The sequence below is a fragment of the Macrosteles quadrilineatus genome, unplaced genomic scaffold (genome assembly GCF_028750875.1).
Source record: "Macrosteles quadrilineatus isolate MER2022 unplaced genomic scaffold, UCM_ALF_1.0 Scaffold_9__3_contigs__length_116548681, whole genome shotgun sequence".
Taxonomy (NCBI): domain Eukaryota; kingdom Metazoa; phylum Arthropoda; class Insecta; order Hemiptera; family Cicadellidae; genus Macrosteles; species Macrosteles quadrilineatus.
This window is the reverse complement of record NW_026542602.1, coordinates 15,892,772-15,913,192: the sequence shown is the minus strand read 5'-3', so window position 1 is coordinate 15,913,192 and position 20,421 is coordinate 15,892,772. Positions and strand designations below refer to the sequence as shown.

At 33.7% G+C, this 20,421-nt stretch overlaps 1 protein-coding gene across 1 annotated transcript in view; it reads right to left on the bottom strand.

The window, feature by feature from the left end:
- LOC129002913 (acetylcholine receptor subunit alpha-like 1) overlaps window positions 1-20,421 on the bottom strand; it is a 303,805-nt gene that overhangs the window by 229,087 nt on the left and 54,297 nt on the right. Inside the window, exon 2 of the mRNA XM_054431032.1 lies at window positions 7,247-7,441. Coding sequence (XP_054287007.1) covers window positions 7,247-7,423 — 177 coding nt within the window. The 5' untranslated portion in view covers window positions 7,424-7,441. The remainder of the gene's footprint in view (window positions 1-7,246; window positions 7,442-20,421) is intronic.

The following is a 20,421-nucleotide window of genomic DNA, read 5'->3' as shown; positions in this document are numbered from 1 at the left end:
AAATTCTTGCCAGACAAGGGGACTTTAAAATTCACTTTGATTTTTAAAGTTACTAAACTGAGTTAAATAAGTTAGTATTCATTTACTTTGGACAGAGCGTTTGTTGGAAATAAGCAAACTATACTTTTATTAAATCATAATATTACCTGGTTAAAAACTTAGTGATTCAGTGAAAACATCAATTCGAAACATCATTTACTAATCATCTTGTTAAGCTTATGAGAATTCACAATTAGAGACGGTGGTTGTAGAGTACACAAGTTCCATCATTAAATATAATACTTGGCGGATTAGCTTCAAACATAGATGGTCTTGGTGGTTTTTGTATTAGAATAAATAGAGGTCAGAAATTACCTGAATTACGTTATGGTGTATGAGATCTGAGCAGATTTAGCTTCAGTGATATTTATCATCTAAATTAGTAGGATCAGTCCTAGACATATATATGCATATTTAAGGTTCAAACTAAGAAATGATTGTAGTTTTATACAAAAAAGACTGTCAAATTTGAAATATAATAATGAGTATAACGTTGTCTTAGCAAAATACCAAATTTACGTTTAAATATTCTCAAGCTAGGTTTATTACGAAAAAACGTTTTAGCACATAGGTAAAGGGATGAAAACACAAGGAAAATATTATAAAGGAAAAAGTATTGTTTTTATAGGTTTCTCCCAATGATATATTAATTGCTGATACATATCCTTAAATCAAAACTCTTTGTCGGCTTTAAACCTAGCGCTATGTAATTAATATTTTAAAAATGTATTAATATTTGAAATAAAATGAGATTTTATTTACACTTTTTCCACTTAAAAATAAAGTCATTTACATTGGTTAATGTGGAATTATTTATAGAAAAAATGCATTGCTTTTTTAACTACTCAGCAAGGACTGCTTTGCACTATTTGGTTGGTTTTATAACTCCTTTATTTATTTACAGTGTCACAATTTTTACAATTTATCAACTTAGATATACACCAATGACTACTCTAAGGGGCCGCAAATTACAAAAAAAAAAAAAAACAAAAACACAACGGTCATTACGATACTTAATCATCACCAACAAAAATAGCTGTTGGTGGTAAACTATCATATTTATATCGTTAGTCTAACTATTGTAGGTGATTGTGAGTCGTGTTAATGGTAAATTAATGGAATTACAATTTGTGGTGTATTGCTGTCGTACAGTTAATTGATGTTGTATCTATTATATTCCATCCTCATCCATTTGATACACACAAATATAGTTTGTAATTTTATTTAACTAATAATATAATAGAGATTTGAACATTTTATAGGATTTCTCTTAATCGTGCATTTGACTTCATACCACGCAAAAATTCCCATTATGTTACACTTCGTAGTTTTCCCTTGGGTTTTTCTGTAGTTTTCGTTTATTGTTTTAAAGTAGCCTACGAGATTTCATTCTTTCCAATTCTTTCTCTACCATTGGAATATACATTGTACTATGGCATTTCCTCCTGGTGTGTTCATGCAATTCTTTTTAATTTTCCTCAGATGGGTTGTGTACCTAAATAGTATTTTTTTCTTCCCTTGCAAGTAACTTTACTTGATTTTCTACTTATGGGCATTTAAAAAAAATATCAGTATTTAAATTAGCACTATTACACGTATATTTTTTTATTTATATAAATCTAAATTTAACCAATAGCAGATTTCTCTAGTTCTGGTAATTTTAAATAACCTTTTGACACAAGGTGGTGAAACACTAGCCAAACTTAAAGAATAAGGAGATATTTATAATATCTAATATTCCACAGGGGTTTGTGAACCGTTGTGTAGTTATGAGTTAGGATGGATACTAGTCTTTCATAATTCTATTATATATTTTTTAGATACTCATAATACATGTGCTGTACCTGAAAAAATTCAACAAAGTCATATTGTCAACCTTACACGTTGACAACCAATATGTTCCATATTTGAAGGTTACCTGAAATTTGTTGTAAATCTACAACTTGAAAATATAATGTAGATATCTTAATGCAAGAAATTGATGGATAATTGTAATTGGAGGTGATAATTCTTCATTCAACATTTATGTTTTTAGCATTCGATTACGAATCAATCCCAGTGAGACTGATCAGTCAGGCTGCCATGTTGATGTTAACAGTGGCTTAATTGATTTATCAGAGGAACCTCCACCTGGTGTAGCATCTGGTGTGGTCGCATTGTCTCTTGCTCACGTCCAATAAGCTGATGTTTGACATGATCAGGAGCACAGATTTTAGTTGGAATCTTAGTCTTAGAGCTCTAGATATTTAGTGAGCATCTTCAGTCAATAAAATGTAAATTTAATAACTTATATTGGAGATATTGGCAATTAATAACGAAATGTATAACCCTGAATGAATAATTTTTATTTTTATGAAATGTAGAACTAAATTTAAATGTTCAAAAAAGGGTCAATATATAATAATTTGTTTAGTTTGGAAAATTAGTTTCCGAACGCTTTCGGAAACTAGGTTTCTATCTTCAGGCTGTGTTTTAACTAGTACAAAAAGTTAATATTTATTTAATAATAAATTAATTTTAAATCAAGTTAAAACAGATGGAAAGGATATTGGAAAAATAGATGAAAAAATAATATAAGAAAAAAAATCGTTTTAATTTTGGATATATTACAGTGTTTTTCTTGATGCACTGTAATTATTTTAAGTAATTCTGAAAAATGCACTTAATATTACTTGCAAATTTTGAGTTGTATATTACAATAACCCACTTCTTTTCTTTTTTTTCTTTTCGGAAATGTGGGTAGTTCTCTGACTTTTCTCTCTTTTTAATTAGGCGTTTCTTAACATGTTCTCTATTAATTTTGTAGTGTATCCATTAAAAGTCCCTACATTTTTATATATTTCAGTTCCTTTTAAATACTTTCTTCAGTTAAAGGTGTATTGAGTAACGTATGAATTAGTGAATGAAAAACAGCCCTCTTCTGAATTGGTTTTTTGCTTTCATTACCATCACATAAAAAATGGGAGTTTTCCAACTAAAACTTTTCTGACATGAACTTTATTGTTGCATAAATTCCGTTGATTTGGCCGGTAAATATTTTTATGTCTTGGTTTTTGTTAAAGACAGCATCAACGTATCTAATCCAAATTCTAGTTCTGGGAAAATATGGTAATGATTCTTTTGCCAAGATCTCGACATCTTTTGCTCATAAAATATCAGCGACAAAACATAAAAGAGAATTCCGCATTGCCGTGCCATTAGTTTGTGAGTAGAATTTATCTTGAAAAACAAACGTTGTTTGAGACATGCAAAGGTTTATCAAATTTAAGTATTCTTGTACTTCTAGTTTTAAAAATTATTTGAAATAAGCCAATCTTTGATCAGTTCTGGGGCCCTATTTTTGAAATGGTTGACTGTTGAGTTGAGTGTTGAGTAATTCCATTTCCAATCGTTTCGTAATTTTCAAACGATTGACGGTTGACTTATCCAACCAAAACTACTCACCACCTATAGCTGTTGAGTGGACGGTTGACTGTACTTTCTTCTTCCTCTTTCGGCAAAAAATTGCTCTTTTTGAGTCGACGCCATATTGTTATTGCTTTAATTTACTAATTGCGATTTAGAGGTTATGTATTTGTTGTCAATGTCTTAGCGTTAGCACCCGATACTTTGTGCGATTGTTTTCTGTAGAGTAAATTGCATTTTTATTTTATTTCCTGTGTCAATACTAGACTATTTAATCAAGGGTTTTATCCTTGTTAGTATGTTTGAAATACTTTGAAATAGACTAGGAATACTAATTGAACTTATTATAAGATAATTGTTTGTTAATAGACCTATGACTTAAGGTACCTATTAAAGATTGAGGTAAAGAGAAACAATATCATAGTTTGTTTCAATACCATAATTCACCTAATAAAGGGATCAAATTAATTTAAGTTAACATAAGTTATGCTTTCAGTGCAATGGCAAATAGCCATTTAAGCTTTAACCTAAATAAAACACAATTAAAAATAACATGAAACAAAACAATGAAGGAAACTAAAATAAGATGATGTGTTCTGAAATAAAGACGAAGAAAGCAAATAATTTATTTCGAGTATACCTATAATGAGCTACAGCCTATAACAAGCATTTAGCCTATAGTAAATTTTATTTTGAATACTTATACAAGGTACTTTTTCAATCACTGAGATTAAGACATAACCTCAATCTCTTACGGATGGAGTTGACAGTTTACCTCGGTGTCTCAAAATATGATAGATTGAGATTAGCTGATAAAAGGAACCAGATTTTAGAGTAAGAGGTTAGATCGAAGATCGCAAGAACTCGGCATTGTGATTGGTCCAAAATGACGTCATCTGAATTTCGTGCGGTCGTATGCCTTCATTTCCTAAACGAGTCACTCAACTAACTCACTTCTCAACTGTTCGATTTCAAAAATACCAAATCCTGTTGTTGGTTGAGTTGAGTATTGACAATTGACTCAACTGTCAACAATTTCAAAAATAGGGCCCCTGAAGTGACTTCTATTGGTACATTTGGGTAGAGTCCAACTACATCAAAAGACACTACACATTCATGATCTTTCAGTCTTTCACTGCACCCAATTATTAACTCGGAATTACAAATAGTATATTTCATTACTAGGACCGAAAGGGGCATTTTCCGGCGCGCGCTCAAGGATTTTGTGTGAGGCGAAGCCGAACACAGGGAACACCAATTTCACGTGCGAGGCGAAGCCGAGTACGTGGAGAGCTATTTTCACGTACGAGGCGAAGCCGAGGACGGGAATAATGGAGCAAGTGCCGGATAATAACTTTCGGTGCGAGTTATGAACGATACTTTTCATCACAACGTAAAAATACACAAACACAGAATAGCAGACCTCATCAGTAATATTACAATAATTATCTATCAAACAATTTGTTTAAACATAAAAATAAAATAAAATCTTCTAAAAGTAAACATATGTTCATTTTTGTTTGAGTTTTAAAACATAAAATAAAATAAAATATTCTAAAGGAAACCTTCGTATATTTCTCAATACTTCAAACATCAAAATAAAAGATTAAAACGACTTTGAACAATACATACAGCTGATTTGAATCATTAAATTAAACCGTAACAAAACACTAGCGCGCGTAGGGAATAAATGGAAAACTAATTGAGAGCGAGGGAAAGTAAATTTAGAGCGAGGGAAAATCAGCTGATCGATTTTCCCTCGCCCTAAATTAGAGCTTGGGAAACGGCTACTTTCATTGATGTCAGCTGTTATCGAAAATAGTTACTTTCGGTGAGGAGTGATGAAAAAATAATTACAACAAGAACAACTCTGTAATATATCGAAAATTATAAAGATTATTTTTTCTAATATTTTTTTCATTTTTCCAATATCTTTTACATAATTTTATTGAACTTTAATTAAAATTAAGTAAATATTCAATTTTCGTACTAGTTTAAACACAGCCTGACGATGGAAACCTAGTATCCGAAAGAGCTTGTGAATTAAAAAAAAATATTATATATTGGCCTTTTTTGGACATTTAAATTTAGTTATACATCTCATTAATTGAAAATTGATCATTCAGGCTTACATTGGCCTTTTGATAATGAACTTCTGTATGGATATAGACTGGCTACAACAAAATGTTAATTCAAAAAGAGGGTACTTGAATGAACTACTTATTGGGAGGGTTACTTACGGAAATAGTGGGTGAGACTTTTCTCTCGTATATAATCCCCCTCCTCAAATACTTATTGTTACTCATTTAATTGTCAGAAATTGTGTAGTTTCTTTTGAGTCTTAAGTGTTATCCATTGTAGTTTGATGGAACTCCGACCGTGATTTAAATTTAGCCATAAATGTAATATTGAACCTTGTAATATAATACAACGTATTTCAGCAACTTCACTTGTCTATACTAACAACACAGTTTTACTTGTGGAATAAACCCATAACACTTTTCATCAGTATTCAAACCCCCTCTAAACCTCACCTTCTTTTTCTTGTGAGAATGTTTTGTAGTAACAAAATCCAATAAGCGTTTCCGAGGAGAAATATACTCGTATATATCGAAGCAAAACGGAATTGAAAAGAGTGAAACGTTTCTCGGAACCAATGGATAGCTTGATATTTCTCCGCCAGTGTCAGACTACTTCTCATGAGCGGTCTCGGCGGAGCACTTGACTGTATGGCTACATGACACGTCCGAGAATTGTTAACTCTGAATGGGTTTTATTTTCAAAATGTTCTGAATTGTGTTTGCCTTTAGACGATGTAAAGTAAAATCACCCCTACAAAAGTTTGTAATTCTCATCACCAACTAAACTACAAAGCTTTAATTGGATAAAATAATTAGTAAACTGGCTTGAAAGGGGATGAACCAAACGCGGTTACTGTGTGTAAATACAAACTGCACAGTATCAATATTCATACGAACCACTGGCTGGTAGCCACGTATCGCTGATCAAGCGTTATACAGCTACTGTCGAGTCAGCAATCTAAGCGTCATTTATACTGTTACAAGTCCTCGCATGTGTATCCTGTTGGATATCCTGAATATCTTACACAATCCTGGCTATAGATTGCAGATTTTGACCATAAAACGCTATCTAGTATAAAATGAATAAAGGATAAATATATTCTATATTGTGATGAATTATTGTTGTACAAATACCCTAACTTTTTTTCTCATGAAACCCTAACATCTGGATTGGACTGGAACATTTGGATGTGTAATGTAATCAGAATTACTCCTTCACCAATACTTAAATAAAACATTTGGAAATACACCTACTTACTAAATAATGGAATACTAAATTGATAGTTTATTTAATGTTTTGATGATTTTCACAATGTTAAATATTGTTTTTTCGTAACCAATAACGTAAATAATGTTTAAATAGCACCATCGCGATTACAAGGTGTCGAGATAATGTTTTGGATAGTTTTTTTTGAGGTTGATAGTATTATCAATTTCTATAGTCACAAGTAAATGAGTCAGGCTGTAAAAGTCTCGGTCGTATACGAAGAAGGTAGCTTTTTGGCGTAGTTTATTATATTTATCTCTCTAAAATTCTCTTGATTACTCAAAGATTTAACAAGTAACACTAGTGCATTGACAGTTGGAAAGTATCCATTTAAAAACATTGGGATAGACTTATAATAATGCCTTTCCTTTACCACGACTATGATGCCTAATACACATATTAAAACTCCCTAAGGCCTAAAGATAATAAAAGACTCGTTAATAGATATACTTACCACATCAATAAGCTGGGAGAGTTTGAGGCCCAGTTTGACAGTCAACCTGTCCGAGTTGTTGCCAACGGGTCGTATCAGCCTGTTGTAGTTGCTCAGCAGGTCGTCGTAGAGACGCTTGGCTTCAGGGTTGGCTTGGGCGACCGCCATCACCGCCATCGCCACCAGAATACTCTCCATCTCAGCCCTTCACCATCCCTGAAACATCCATTGAGTCTCTTTTAGTCTTTCTACAACATTAAAACAGTATTCCTCTGAGGGGTTGGCTTGGGCGACCACCATCACCACCATCGCCACCAGAATACTCTCCATCTCAGCCCTTCACCATCCCTGAAACATCCATTTAGGCTCCGTTAGACTTTCTACAACATTATAGCAGTATTGGAATACTGCTATAATGTTGTATAATGTTGTAGAAATCCTGTAGTGGACTACAGGGTTTGCTTGGGCGACCGCCATCACCGACACCACCACCAGAATACTCTCCATCTCAGCCCTTCACCATCCCTGAAACATCCATTGAGTCTCTTTTAGTCTTTCTAAAGCATTATTTCAGTTTTTCAACATTTAAACGTTTCTTTTCAGAGTTGGCTTGGTTGACCGTCATGAACAAATAGTCATCTCTCATCCCTTCTTCATCCCAGGAACATTTGACGGATATCAGTCCCAGCACCAATACCAGGTCAGGATGGATCTGGCTGTCTAGCGTTAACCTGGGGATTGGTTGTCTAACACTTGAAAAAGGTAGACTACTAGAGCGTTGAAGAATGCATATGATGTACGATTTTGTTGAGTGAGGTTAGGTTAGGTAGGGTTTGAACGCCAAGTCTAAAAAATAGCACAGATGGTTTTTGTTAAAACTGATAGGATTTATTTAAAATTTCAAAGCTGCAATTTAAATAAAAGATTGTGCATGGTTCAGTTTGGTACTAGTATCTCACGCTTTTCTCCCTTGTAAGTGTTATACAACCAGTTCCAGAGCTAATGAGGACACTATTATTATCTAATACCCCCAACAATTTGTATCACCGATTCTTGCCAAGAAAACCCGATACTGAATAATAACCGGAAACATCAATGGAGGATCACTCTCTGGCCAGCTTTCCATAACCCCTGAAACATTCATTGGAGATCCTTTCTAATCAGTATTTTGCAGAAATTATCCAAACCTTTGTGATATATGATATACGAAATTCTGTTATGAACGATTTATAACAACAAAGAACTACGCTACTTTACATTCTATCGGGTGATATTAACCATCCTTTTTAATTTTTTGGAGCAACTTATTTTTCAACTATAAGTAACTATAAGTTTAACTAAATTTTTGCTCCAAAAGATTAAAAAGGACGGTTAATGTCACCCGATAGAATGTAAAGTAACGTAGTTCTTTGTTGTTATAAAGTGTTCATAACAGAATTTCGTTTTGGGCGAGAAATCCGATATTCGCGGTGGCCGACCGCCGGGTTTAAATATACCCAGAACACCCTTTGATATGGATATCCAACCTCACAGTTCTTAATAAGCTACACCAAACGAATTAATTTTATAAAATAAAAATAAAATTAATACAGTTAATTATTCTTAAATTTATATTTTGATGCAATTATACCTATGGTTGAGCAAACACTACTATTTAGAGTACACTAATGATTATTTCGATTAAGCTTACTTACTTACCCAGGTATCCTTTTTTATATCCGGATACTTTGACATAGTAATGTCTGATTGTTTGTGGATTTGCTAACCCGAATTATTTATTGAACTAGGTTATAATGTAAGGAATATAGAATTTTGGAGTTAACGAATATATTGGTGGGTCAGTATTGCAGGGAACTTTGAATGTTGCTGAGCAAACTCCTTGGTAACTAAAATACGTTGCATTGGACTTATGGAGTTTAAGTTTGGTAAAATCACAGAATCAGAAAGAAATGTAAGCTAATTACTTAAAAAAAAATCAATGTAAAAGAATTAAATAAGGGACTTTTATTGACATAAAAACTAATTTCCATACCCTAATGAAGGATCTGAATCTCAAATTAATGATTTAAAAAAGCTCACATGCGAACACTTTTCGTCACGAAATATACCACCATGGAATGAAAAACTTTGGGTTACATGATGAAAACTAAAGAGAGCCATTTAGAAACTATAAGATTTTCTTTACTTCATATTTTTCATCTGTTCTCATCAATTAACATGAGTGAATAGCGGGTCTTAATGAATAGCTTTAACTTCAAGTAAGATCATAATGCTTCAATGTTTAGTGTATAGCATATTTCACATTGCAGAGTTGTTATTATTTCAACGATCGTTTACGATTTGTAATGAAAACATTTTCTTAGATAAAAGAAAATGTCGTTTGTTTCAACGGTTGCACCTTGTTCACCTCTTCCAAACAACGTTTCTTTATTTATTTTGACAGTAAAACTATTTACAATACCTCAACAAAAATATTTACAATACTCTTGTATGTATTTATTATAATAGATGAGTGAACGAATCTATGTATCGTGTATAGCGGAGTCGGAGAAAAGTTGTCCGCTTGTCTGTGAGTCCGTGAGTCCGTGAGTGTGTTCGCACCAAAAACTCAAGAACCGTTGCACTTATAGCGTTCAAATTTTGCACAAATAATTATGACACCAGTGGGAAGACCTCATTAAAATTCTAGACGATTCCGTTCAGTAGTAATTATAAAAACCTTAAAAACATTTTTAAATTTGTCCCATAAGAATAACATTTGGAGCTACCTTCTTCTTCTTCTTATTTGATTACGTTTTGCGACCAACAATTTTGTTGTCTACTTAAGACAGAGAAAACGACTTTTACTCTAAGCTATTTTATTCATGGAGTAAACAGTTTGGCGTCTATGAATATATATCATTATAATTTCACAGGTTTCAGAATAATGTTGTTTAAGTTAATTAAATTTCACAACTTTCTGAATAATAAATTGAACTTTACAATATTTATCGGCAGTTATATACCGTTTATATTCAGTATTAAAATTCACCTTTAAATTAAAAATATATATGTATATATTTAGAACAAAGCAGCTTTATACATTATTCAATTTAATGTTGGCATTGAATAAATTCAAAGATTTTAGTTATACTAAACTGCTATGCGAAGAGGGGGGAAACACGTCCACGACCTAGAGAGTGGTAAAGGAAGCGGAAAGGTGAGCAGTGCGGAATGTGGAAATCCTTTGTGACTGTTAAATTAATATATCTGTAATACTTAAATGCTATGGAAAGAGAGGGAAACAGGTCTACGATGTAGGAAGTAGTGAAGGCAGTAGTCATGGCGAGCGCTCCGGAGTGTGGAAAGCCTCTGTGACAGTTATAATAATGTATCTACAATTCTAAAAACGTAATGGGAAGGGAGAGAAACAGGTCCACAACGTAGGAAGTGGTGAAGGAAGTAGTCGAGGCGACCATTCCGGAGCGTGGGAACCCTTTGTGACAGTTAGAATAATGTATCTGCAATTCTAAAAATGCTATAGGAAGGGAGAGAAACAGGTCCACGACGTAGGAAGTAGTAAAGGAAGTAGTCAAGGTGAGCACTCGGGAGTGTGGGAACCCTTTGTGACAATTAGATTAATGGATCTGCAATAATAAAATGCTAAAGGAAGGGAGGGAAACAGGTCCACGACGTAGGAAGTGGTGAAGGAAGTAGTCAAGGCGAGCAGTCCGGAGTGTGGGAACCCAATGTAACAATTAGGCCTAGATTAATGTATCTGCAATAATAAAATGCTAAAGGAAAGGAGGGAAACAGGTCCACGACGTAGGAAGTGTTGAAGGAAGTAGTCAAGGCGAGCAGTCCGGAGTGTGGGAACCCGTTGTGACAGTTAGATTAATGGATCTGCAATAAAAAAAATGCTAAAGGAAGGGAGGGAAACAGGTCCACGACGTAGGAAGTGGTGAAGGAAGTAGTCAAGGCGAGCAGTCCGGAGTATGGGAACCCTTTGTGACAATTAAGTTAATGTACCTGCAATACTAAAATGCTATAGGAAGGGAGGGAAACATGTCCACGACGTAGAAAGTGGTGATGGAAGTAGTCAAGGCGAGCAGTCCGGAGTGTGGGGACCCTTTGTGACTGTTAGGTTAATGTACCTGCAATACTAAAATGTCATAGGAAGGGAGGGAAACATGTCCACGACGTAGGAAGTGATGATGGAAGTAGTCAAGGCGAGCAGTCCGGAGTGTGGGGACCTTTTGTGACAGTTAGATTAATGGATCTGCATTAATAAAATGCTAAAGGAAGGGAGGGAAACAGGTCCACGACGTAGGAAGTGGTGAAGGAAGTAGTCAAGGCGAGCAGTCCGGAGTGTGGGAACCCGTTGTGACAGTTAGATTATTGGATCTGTAATAAAAAAACTCTAAAGGAAGGGAGGGAAACAGGTCCACGACGTAGGAAGTGGTGAAGGAAGTAGTCAATGCCAGCAGTCCGGAGTGTGGGAACCCTTTGTGGCAGTTAGATTAATGTATCTGCATTAATAAAATGCTAAAGGAAGGGAGGGAAACAGGTCCACGACGTAGGAAGTGGTGAAGGAAGTAGTTAAGGCGAGCAGTCCGGAGTGTGGGAACCCGTTGTGACAGTTAGGTTAATGTACCTGCAATACTAAAATACCATAGGAAGGGAGGGAAACATGTCCACGACGTAGGAAGTGGTGATGGATGTAGTCAAGGCGAGCAGTCCGGAGTGTGGGGACCCTTTGTGAGGGTTAGGTTAATGGATCTGCAATAAAACAAAATTCTAAAGGAAGGGAATTAAACAGGTCCATGACGTAGGAAGTGGTGATGGAAGTAGTCAAGGCGAGCAGTCCAGAGTGTGGGGGCCCTTTGTGACAGTTAGGTTAATGTACCTGCAATACTAAAATGCTATGGGAAGGGAGGGAAACATGTCCACGACGTAGGAAGTGGTGATGGAAGTAGTTGAGGCGGACAGTCCGGAGTGTGGGGACCCTTCATTAGTTAGATAAACATATATTGGATTTTTAATAGTTTTTAGATGATATAATTACGATATCGTTGTTTTAAATCATCATTGTAAGCCATACGATATTTTTTAGGAGATTCCTTACATCGTGCTTTGGCAATTAGGTTAAGTTAGATTAGTTCAGTTTGGCTTAGTTTTGTTTATGATAGGCCTCATAACAAATATGGAAATAGGCTTCATTTAATCAAAAGACATGTTGTACAGGAACGATGGATTTACGTCCTATCAATAACTGTTGGAAATCCATTACGTATATTACCAATGACTTTGGTTGATTAATGGATGAGAAGTTAGGATTGTTGTTGACTAAGATTTGGTTGATTTGCCCATACAAATAACATTGTGTTCACCAGTGACACCGGTAAGTAGGCTAGGTGTGGGTGGACTCTTTCATTACTGCGCTCATGTTCACTCATCCCGTTACGCGCGGAATAAGCGTACTACTAGTAAAATAGAAACTCTCTGATTACTGCAGTGGACGTATAAACGAAGTACAAAAAGTTACAACAATAATATATTTAGTTAAAAGACAAGTTAATGATAATGAAATTAAAAGGTAAACGAACATGGTTCGAGCAAGCGTGGACAAAATGAAGTAATCTCAAACAAAAATAAATGCAGGCCAAAATAAGAGTAGCTATATTGCATTCGTTTGTTTGGTTATCATATTAATAGTATGGACAGATTAAAATAAATATTCCACATGGTATTGTGACTTCCCTTTCTGTGGTTCCAGTTAATGGGATCCAGTTTAAATTATTCTATTTAAATTTATTTTATTATTTGTTTCGTTATATTAGTCATAGTATTTTAAAGAAGAACACTAAATACTCGTGCTAATTCAAAGTTATGAAAGCTTATCACTTGGAGCTAATAATGAAAGCTAGCAGCTAAAGGGTTCTCCAATTGCTTATTTCTTAGGAAACAATGCGCCTTCTGTTTAGCTGAAATTAAGAACTATTGATCGTACGACCATTTCGTTGGAAACAAACCAAAACTAGCCTCTAAGGTACTATAAGCCATATCATAGAGGCAAATCCAAAATTTCAAATATCACAGCTCTTGAGATAGGCCATAGACAGGCCTATTTTGGTGTTATTATTATAGTGTGTGTTGTGTGTGTTTTGAACCTCATGCTTAATAACATTGTCACAGTATATGAATGACAGCCAAAGTTCCAAATAAAACAACGAAACACTGTTAAAACTTTTTAATTGCTAGTCCTTTTGTAACGTACATGTTAAAAAGTCATAAGACACAACAGAATAACATTTAAAGTGTTTGTACGGAAGAAGGTTTACTGTATGCAATGCTATACGCATTCAAGGTCATCTCTTAATGGCTTTAGATGTATATCTAGAAATATAACACGTATAAAGAGTAATTAGAATAGCAAAATGTTAAATGAATCTGGTAATTTAGTAATACAACGATAAATTATAACTTCAAGTAACCTAATCATTCAGGTAATCTTATCATGACCTATTTTGTTGTAGGGTTGAACAATTGAGCTTGAAACGTATCAGGGCTTTATAGGAAATGAAAGGAATCGGAAAGTAAACAGCCTATTTTCTCCTTGGTAAGGAGTTGGGTTCCTCGAATCCTGTTTCGATCCGAGGGTTGTGCTCTCTGTTCCAATCTTATTAAATCCTTTCACTCGGCAGTTATTGCCAACATTACTTCAGGTCCACTGCTTCCATTAGAAGGACACTCGAAATCCTCTATTTAGCTACTTGTCCTTGTCTGTTATTTATATTTTTCCTTTTCCCCATCTTATTTATTCTCAATGTTTGTGATTGATTATTGATCCGGAGAAGTTTCCAAAATGTAGAAAATCTTGGAATTCGATTATATTTTTAATAAGTTACATCCAATTATATAAAGCAAGAATTCGGAATCGGTGACAAGATAAAAGGACTTGCTTTATTTTGTTTCTTTTTATATTAACCATTAGTTGAAATGAGGATTCAACTGAGCATATTTTAACTCAAATATGAATCTACGATAGATTGACATATCTTGTGCAACTTTATGAATGTAATGTACAGTTAAACAGTTTACAGTTAACAAATACAGTTAAATACGTCCTTTAAACTGTTTTATATGTAACATTCACTCAAACACTTACACAAAGGTAAATGTATGAATGATTTTAATTTGTTTATAATACAAACATATCTAACAAATCTGTATACATTTACCCTCTTTATCACCTTTTTATCTTGCATCTTTTTATCTTGTAACAACTTTTTAGATTGTTTATTTTGAATTCATGTAAATGTAAAATTTTAAACACGAAGTTATAAATGTTACCTTCTTATGGTATTTTTTACATAAAAGCAAACTATAACCCTAATTTAACCCTAAAAACCTAATTTAAATTAGGTTTAAAAGTATATTGTATTTGATGTTTTTTTTTAGTTTAGTAAACCATTTTATGTCAAGACGAATCCTTGTAGATTATTTTGCATGCAAACAGTATGTACTTGCAACTGTTTGTGTAGATTTATATCCCCTACGCTACAAATGGTTGGTATCTAACAATATCACCAGTGTGGTAGTTCCAGTCACAGTCACCACATGATTAATAATATTCAGAGGTCAGACATCACCAGCTGGTTTCCGTTTGGTCTACATTGCCTTCCAAAACTCCCCGTATAAATGAACCATCCTACCTTAAATCACTTACATAACAGTACCGCGGGACCAAGCCATGGCTCGGTCTACTTTATTTTGATTGTAAAAGCAATATAAAGGAATCTCACGTTTAATCTACAGCTAATTTATTTTTTATTTTTTAACCTTATACAAGAGATACAAGATTTTTACGACTATCACACTTTAATAAGAAATCAACGTTATTTCGAAGAGAATATAAATGTATTTTTACCATAGAATTTTCATGGATCATACAACTTTACTTACACTTTACTTTACTATTTAGAATTGAATGAACTTATAAACCAGATATGTTAACCATATAACAACGTAGATAAGATGTGAGATATTCATAAAGAACCTAAGCAAGGTTTAATTGAGCCCAAATTTCTGATATGCATAAATATGAAGAAAAAATTACGCTAATCACTAAAAAATAACCTAAACCTAAGGCTATGAAATTTATAGATTCAGCAAACATTTTGTGAGGTAACGGTACGAAATTTTAAAGGGGGTAAAACGTACTGTTACTAAACAAACACCAGAACTTACCCGTTTTTCATCCACAATTAGCCTACACTTGGGTTTATGCGTTGGTCGTTGCTTAGACTATGTGCCAAAGAACGTAAGCCTAGTCCCAAACACAATATTGCATAACCACACACTCCCACCATAAATGTATTCACAACAGCACTCCAAACCAACAAATAAAGTCTAACCAATCAATTTTACAAACAATGTTTAACGCCAACGGCGGCATAACATAACCCCAAACTGGTGTTTGTTGACAGACAACAGACGATGACTAGTAGACCAATGGCAACAGGATGTTTTTCCGATCAGCTGTTGTCTAGTACTTTTAACTCGCCACGAGAACGAGAGCGTATAAGTCTTGACCGAACAGGAGTGGAGTGAGAGGATTTTTCTTCAGGACCAAGGACAGTCGTTGAACGAATTTCCTTCGTACGCCATCAAAGTAACATAGTTTTTACACGCTACCTACACATCGATCATCGAAAATTAATTTACCGAAGGTAGGTAGATAATCCCTTTTCCACGATTTACGTTTAATTTTAATTTGACAAATGCATTCTCGTTCTACGAATATTTTAGTTTAAGAATTATATTTTGAATATCTAAATTTATAGCAAATTACGCACATTTGTTCTATACAAGTTCGATATAGGCTAAGTCATTCGAAATTACAACCGTTTCGCTCATTTAGTAAATTGTTACGTTGGTTAAGTATTTCTCGTTTTTCGCCGCTTTAATATACCGAGACTTGTTGCCAGGGTTCTAAATCCCATTGTTGCGGGTAATATAATTAAGTGTTGGGAGTATCCCGATTTTAATAATAACGAAGGATAGTATTCTTAATTTATTTAATCGTATCTCGATAAACTCTTCGTTTACATATATTAATCAGGCCCCGAAGACTCTGTGGGAATTTTTATTTTTATTTTGGGCAGTAAATAATTAACGCACACTCATTCATTTACCTCATAGCCTTTAGCCAAATAATTAAAAGTGTAACACGAGTAGTTTTATCGAATTTTGGCTAGGATAGAATACCTGTCTGTCTAACAGACATAATCTAAAAGCTAGGTAAAATTTTCAAAAACACTTTGACGAAGGCGAGGATTAAATAGCCCCACCTGAGCGTCTGCTGGATTTCCTAGAGCTCCAGACCTTCGATTGAAGTAAAATAAATAATCAGTCAAAACCGTATACAGCTTCATATTTACCCCTCTAATTATTTCGGCTCCTTCTGAGCACTCCGGAAAAATTTGAGTGTGGCTGATTCCAAGCCTAGGCGTAGGCTTCCAGTGAATACAATGTATCCTCCCTCCTAGAATTTCACGTTACAATTTGAAACACAGCGTTCAGAGTACATAAACCTAAATACAAAGCAGCCATAAGCCTTGTTTGTTGAGAAAATAGCTGATCAAAGAATGCTGCAAAAAGTTGGCATTTAGCCAGGAATTTTCACAACAAAGTCATAACACACATGTCTTGCTTTTGTGCTTGCCTCTTTCTCTCTGAGTCTTACGTAACCGGGTTTGAAATTTTCACTCTTGAAAATTAGAACATTTTCAAAGCAATATCGTACTAATAAAACATCTAAATTAGACTAGTTATAACTGTTGCGTTATTGATTGTTGTTCCACGTTTACATTAATAATATAGCTAGTCCTATTCAAGAAAAATAGCCTGATGTTGGCTCGAAACCGGAGTCTATTGCAGGTTTTAATACTTACTGTTTTATAATATAAGTGTTGTAGGGGAGCAAGCTGGTTTAGTGGTTAGAGCGCGGGACTTCAGTCCCTGAGGTCCCGGGTTCAAATCCCACCAAATTGCCAATGGATTTTATCTAAGTATAATCTAAGTCTAATTCTATATAATCTATATGGTGATATTTTAGTGATATTTCCTCAGTCCCTAGTAAGTAATGTGAAAAACAATCCTGGGCTCGTGCCTAGCGTCTTAGGACACAATTAATAATTATTTGTGTATTGTAAAATTGTATTATAGAGTTGGTTACATTTTGTTTAAATAAAGTTTTTTCAACCAAACACAATATTTCAACCATCTAAATCAAATTTATTTAATTGATTGTTATAAATTTGTTTGCTTTTACCTAGCTCTTGTTGTAAATAGTTATTTTTTTAAATTGCATTTTATCCAGGTTTATCACGTAGCATCTAAGTATATAAATGCATTTAAGCATTTACAAATTATGCTAAAACTATTTTTCACTTGAATTAATATGTTCTTAACAACAAAACACAAACTATGTTAAACTTTTATAGACATTTAATCGTATGGCTTTCTTCAGTTACTAAGGTAATTTACAATCCTGACATGTCTAAAAGCTAGGGATATAAGCTCTTTACATTAAGATAGAATTATTCATTCACATGAAGCCTCTTGACAGGCGAAGTCTTAGCCAGGAATATAACTAATTGCGACTTCTTCATTTTTCCTAGCAATAATAATTTGTACATGGCTTTCAAATATAATGTAGTATTAAAATCCGTTTAGTAGTTAACACAAATGTATTCATGCAATATCATTCATATGAAATCTTTCATAATCAATAGAAAAATGGAGAAGGCTACGTTATTGCAGTTATTGTTTGAAAATGAATTCACATTGACTCACATAAATGCAGTAATATATTTTCAATTCGGTATCTCACAGGGAACAATATAAATCTTGGCAATATTTGGTTCGATTTTATTGTTTCTATCAGTCAATATTGATACTCCCATGTTATTGGCATCTTACGTAGGGGAATTAATAATATCAATATTACGAGCCAAAAAATAAATGTTAATAGTTGTTCCAATTGAGTAGTGAATGTCATATTTATCGTGTTTTTTTTTTTGTTTGTTGTAAGCATTCTATTACAACTCGACGATAGTGCTAAATGAAACATACGGATGTATTTTACCATGCGAGTTCTCTTCTTATATAGCAATTTTGGTATTTTTTCAAAACCTTGTTAGCATAAGTATGCTTTAAGTTTATATTAAATAGAATAGATTGCCAGTATCAGTATTTTGAAAGCTAAAGACATCAATAAACACTTTTGGGCGTGTAAAATATTACCTTCTTATGAACCATCTAATTTTTGCTACTCTCTTTTGTTTGAAGAGCTTCGTCTGATTGTATGAACAAAAGCTGTTCAGTCGAGTAAAGAAAACTGCGCATTCCTAGAATCCGTCACTTCGTCGCTCAAAGACCGATCTTCGGTTCGTTAAACATTTTCACCCAGCTCAAAGTATTTCCGATGTAACAAACCTATTGTTGAGTTTGTGGAGCACAATCTTTACAAACCTTTACAGACTGGTACATTATATTATATTTCATAACAGGAGTAAAATGCGAGTCATTACATATTTGAGATCATGTTTAAAGTGCAAGATTCATTGATCAGGTAGTAAATTTATCTTAAAAATATAGTTAACATTAATTTTGCATAGTAAACATTACTTTTGCACGGTAAACATTATTTCTGCATAGTATGCAATGTAATGATGATTTTTTGCAGGTGATAAACATAGAACTAACCTCTCTTAGAGGTTATGAGTAGGCTAGTGATTGTTAGTAATTAAAACACGGTCGCAGGTAAAGTAGTGTACGCAGCTCGCGTAAATACGTCTTCACGCGATCGTTGCGTAAACTCCTATGACAAACGTATCGGATATTATTTTATGAAGTTGAATTTATCGGTTACAAATATTGTTATTTCCTGCCTAGGAACATAACACGTTTTACTAATATATTCAAAGATTATACGTTTATTTTGTATTTATTTTTAAAAATCTACTTCTTACAGGTAAAGGGAAAAACGAAATCATCTGAAATCAAATTGTGTAGGAAATTGGTAGGTAATGACGTTTACTTTGATCTCTGTGGCCGAACAAGAAACAACCAGGATCAAAAGAGGTTCACCTTCGTAATTTGTTGACTGCGAAAGCAGTCAATGCTCGGTAAATGTACTTTTACTTTTAGTTGAACTGAATAAATTCGCACTTGGTTTTAGAGACCTTCACACAATTTTGCAGTAGCCATCTCATAAACGAGAATTCTTTTAGATATAGGTTTCACCTTGCGTTATCAGGATATGGGATGATAAAGAGCATTACCGGTATTTAATATCTTCAAGATTTTATATAATTAGCATTAATCATTATTTAGTTGTGTTATTTCACTGAGGCAAACTGGAAACAAGAGAACTATGGATATTAAAAACCTAATAAAATGTTATACATGCAATTGCACTTAATCGCTTCAGTAAAAAAAAAATGAATATACATTTAATTTTATAACGTTGACAATGATGTAATCATAATCCATCCCACATACAACAAACCAACAAATATCTTTAAGGACAATAAAGTGGAGTTTTAACCTAACATAGAAATAATTATATTTATTGGTAACATAAATACCGAATAATGTGATAATGAAATAGTTTTGTACAATAGTTTGTTAAAATAACAAAAAAAAATTAATTAACTTCCATCAAACCATATTGTAAAGGTCTTTGATTCATTTGTGGCAATTCCCTAGCTAACTAACTGTGTATTCCTCTTTGTACCGCTGAATTATCAAAGACAATCAGAGCTGACTGACAATCCTATTCATCTGTGTTTTGTTGAGGTTCTCACATGACTGCATTTTAATTAGCAAATCAACTGCCAATTATCACATGATAAACGTTGATTGTTGAATATCATTGCATATTGTGGGTTGAAATAAGACTTGGATAAATTTAGCAATCCGAAACAATGCATAGGATATAAAAAAAATGTGAGGCGTACACATTTTAAATTAGTAGCCTAATGATACATTTTTGTCAAGCAAATAAATAGTTTTAGGATACGAAAACCTAGTTTAGGTCATACCTGATTTAATCTGCAATGTATTTTAGTAAAACTGAAGTTTTTTTCACACTGCAATTTAAAAAAAAAAAGACGTTTTATATAAATGTATTACCCTACTTGGATCAT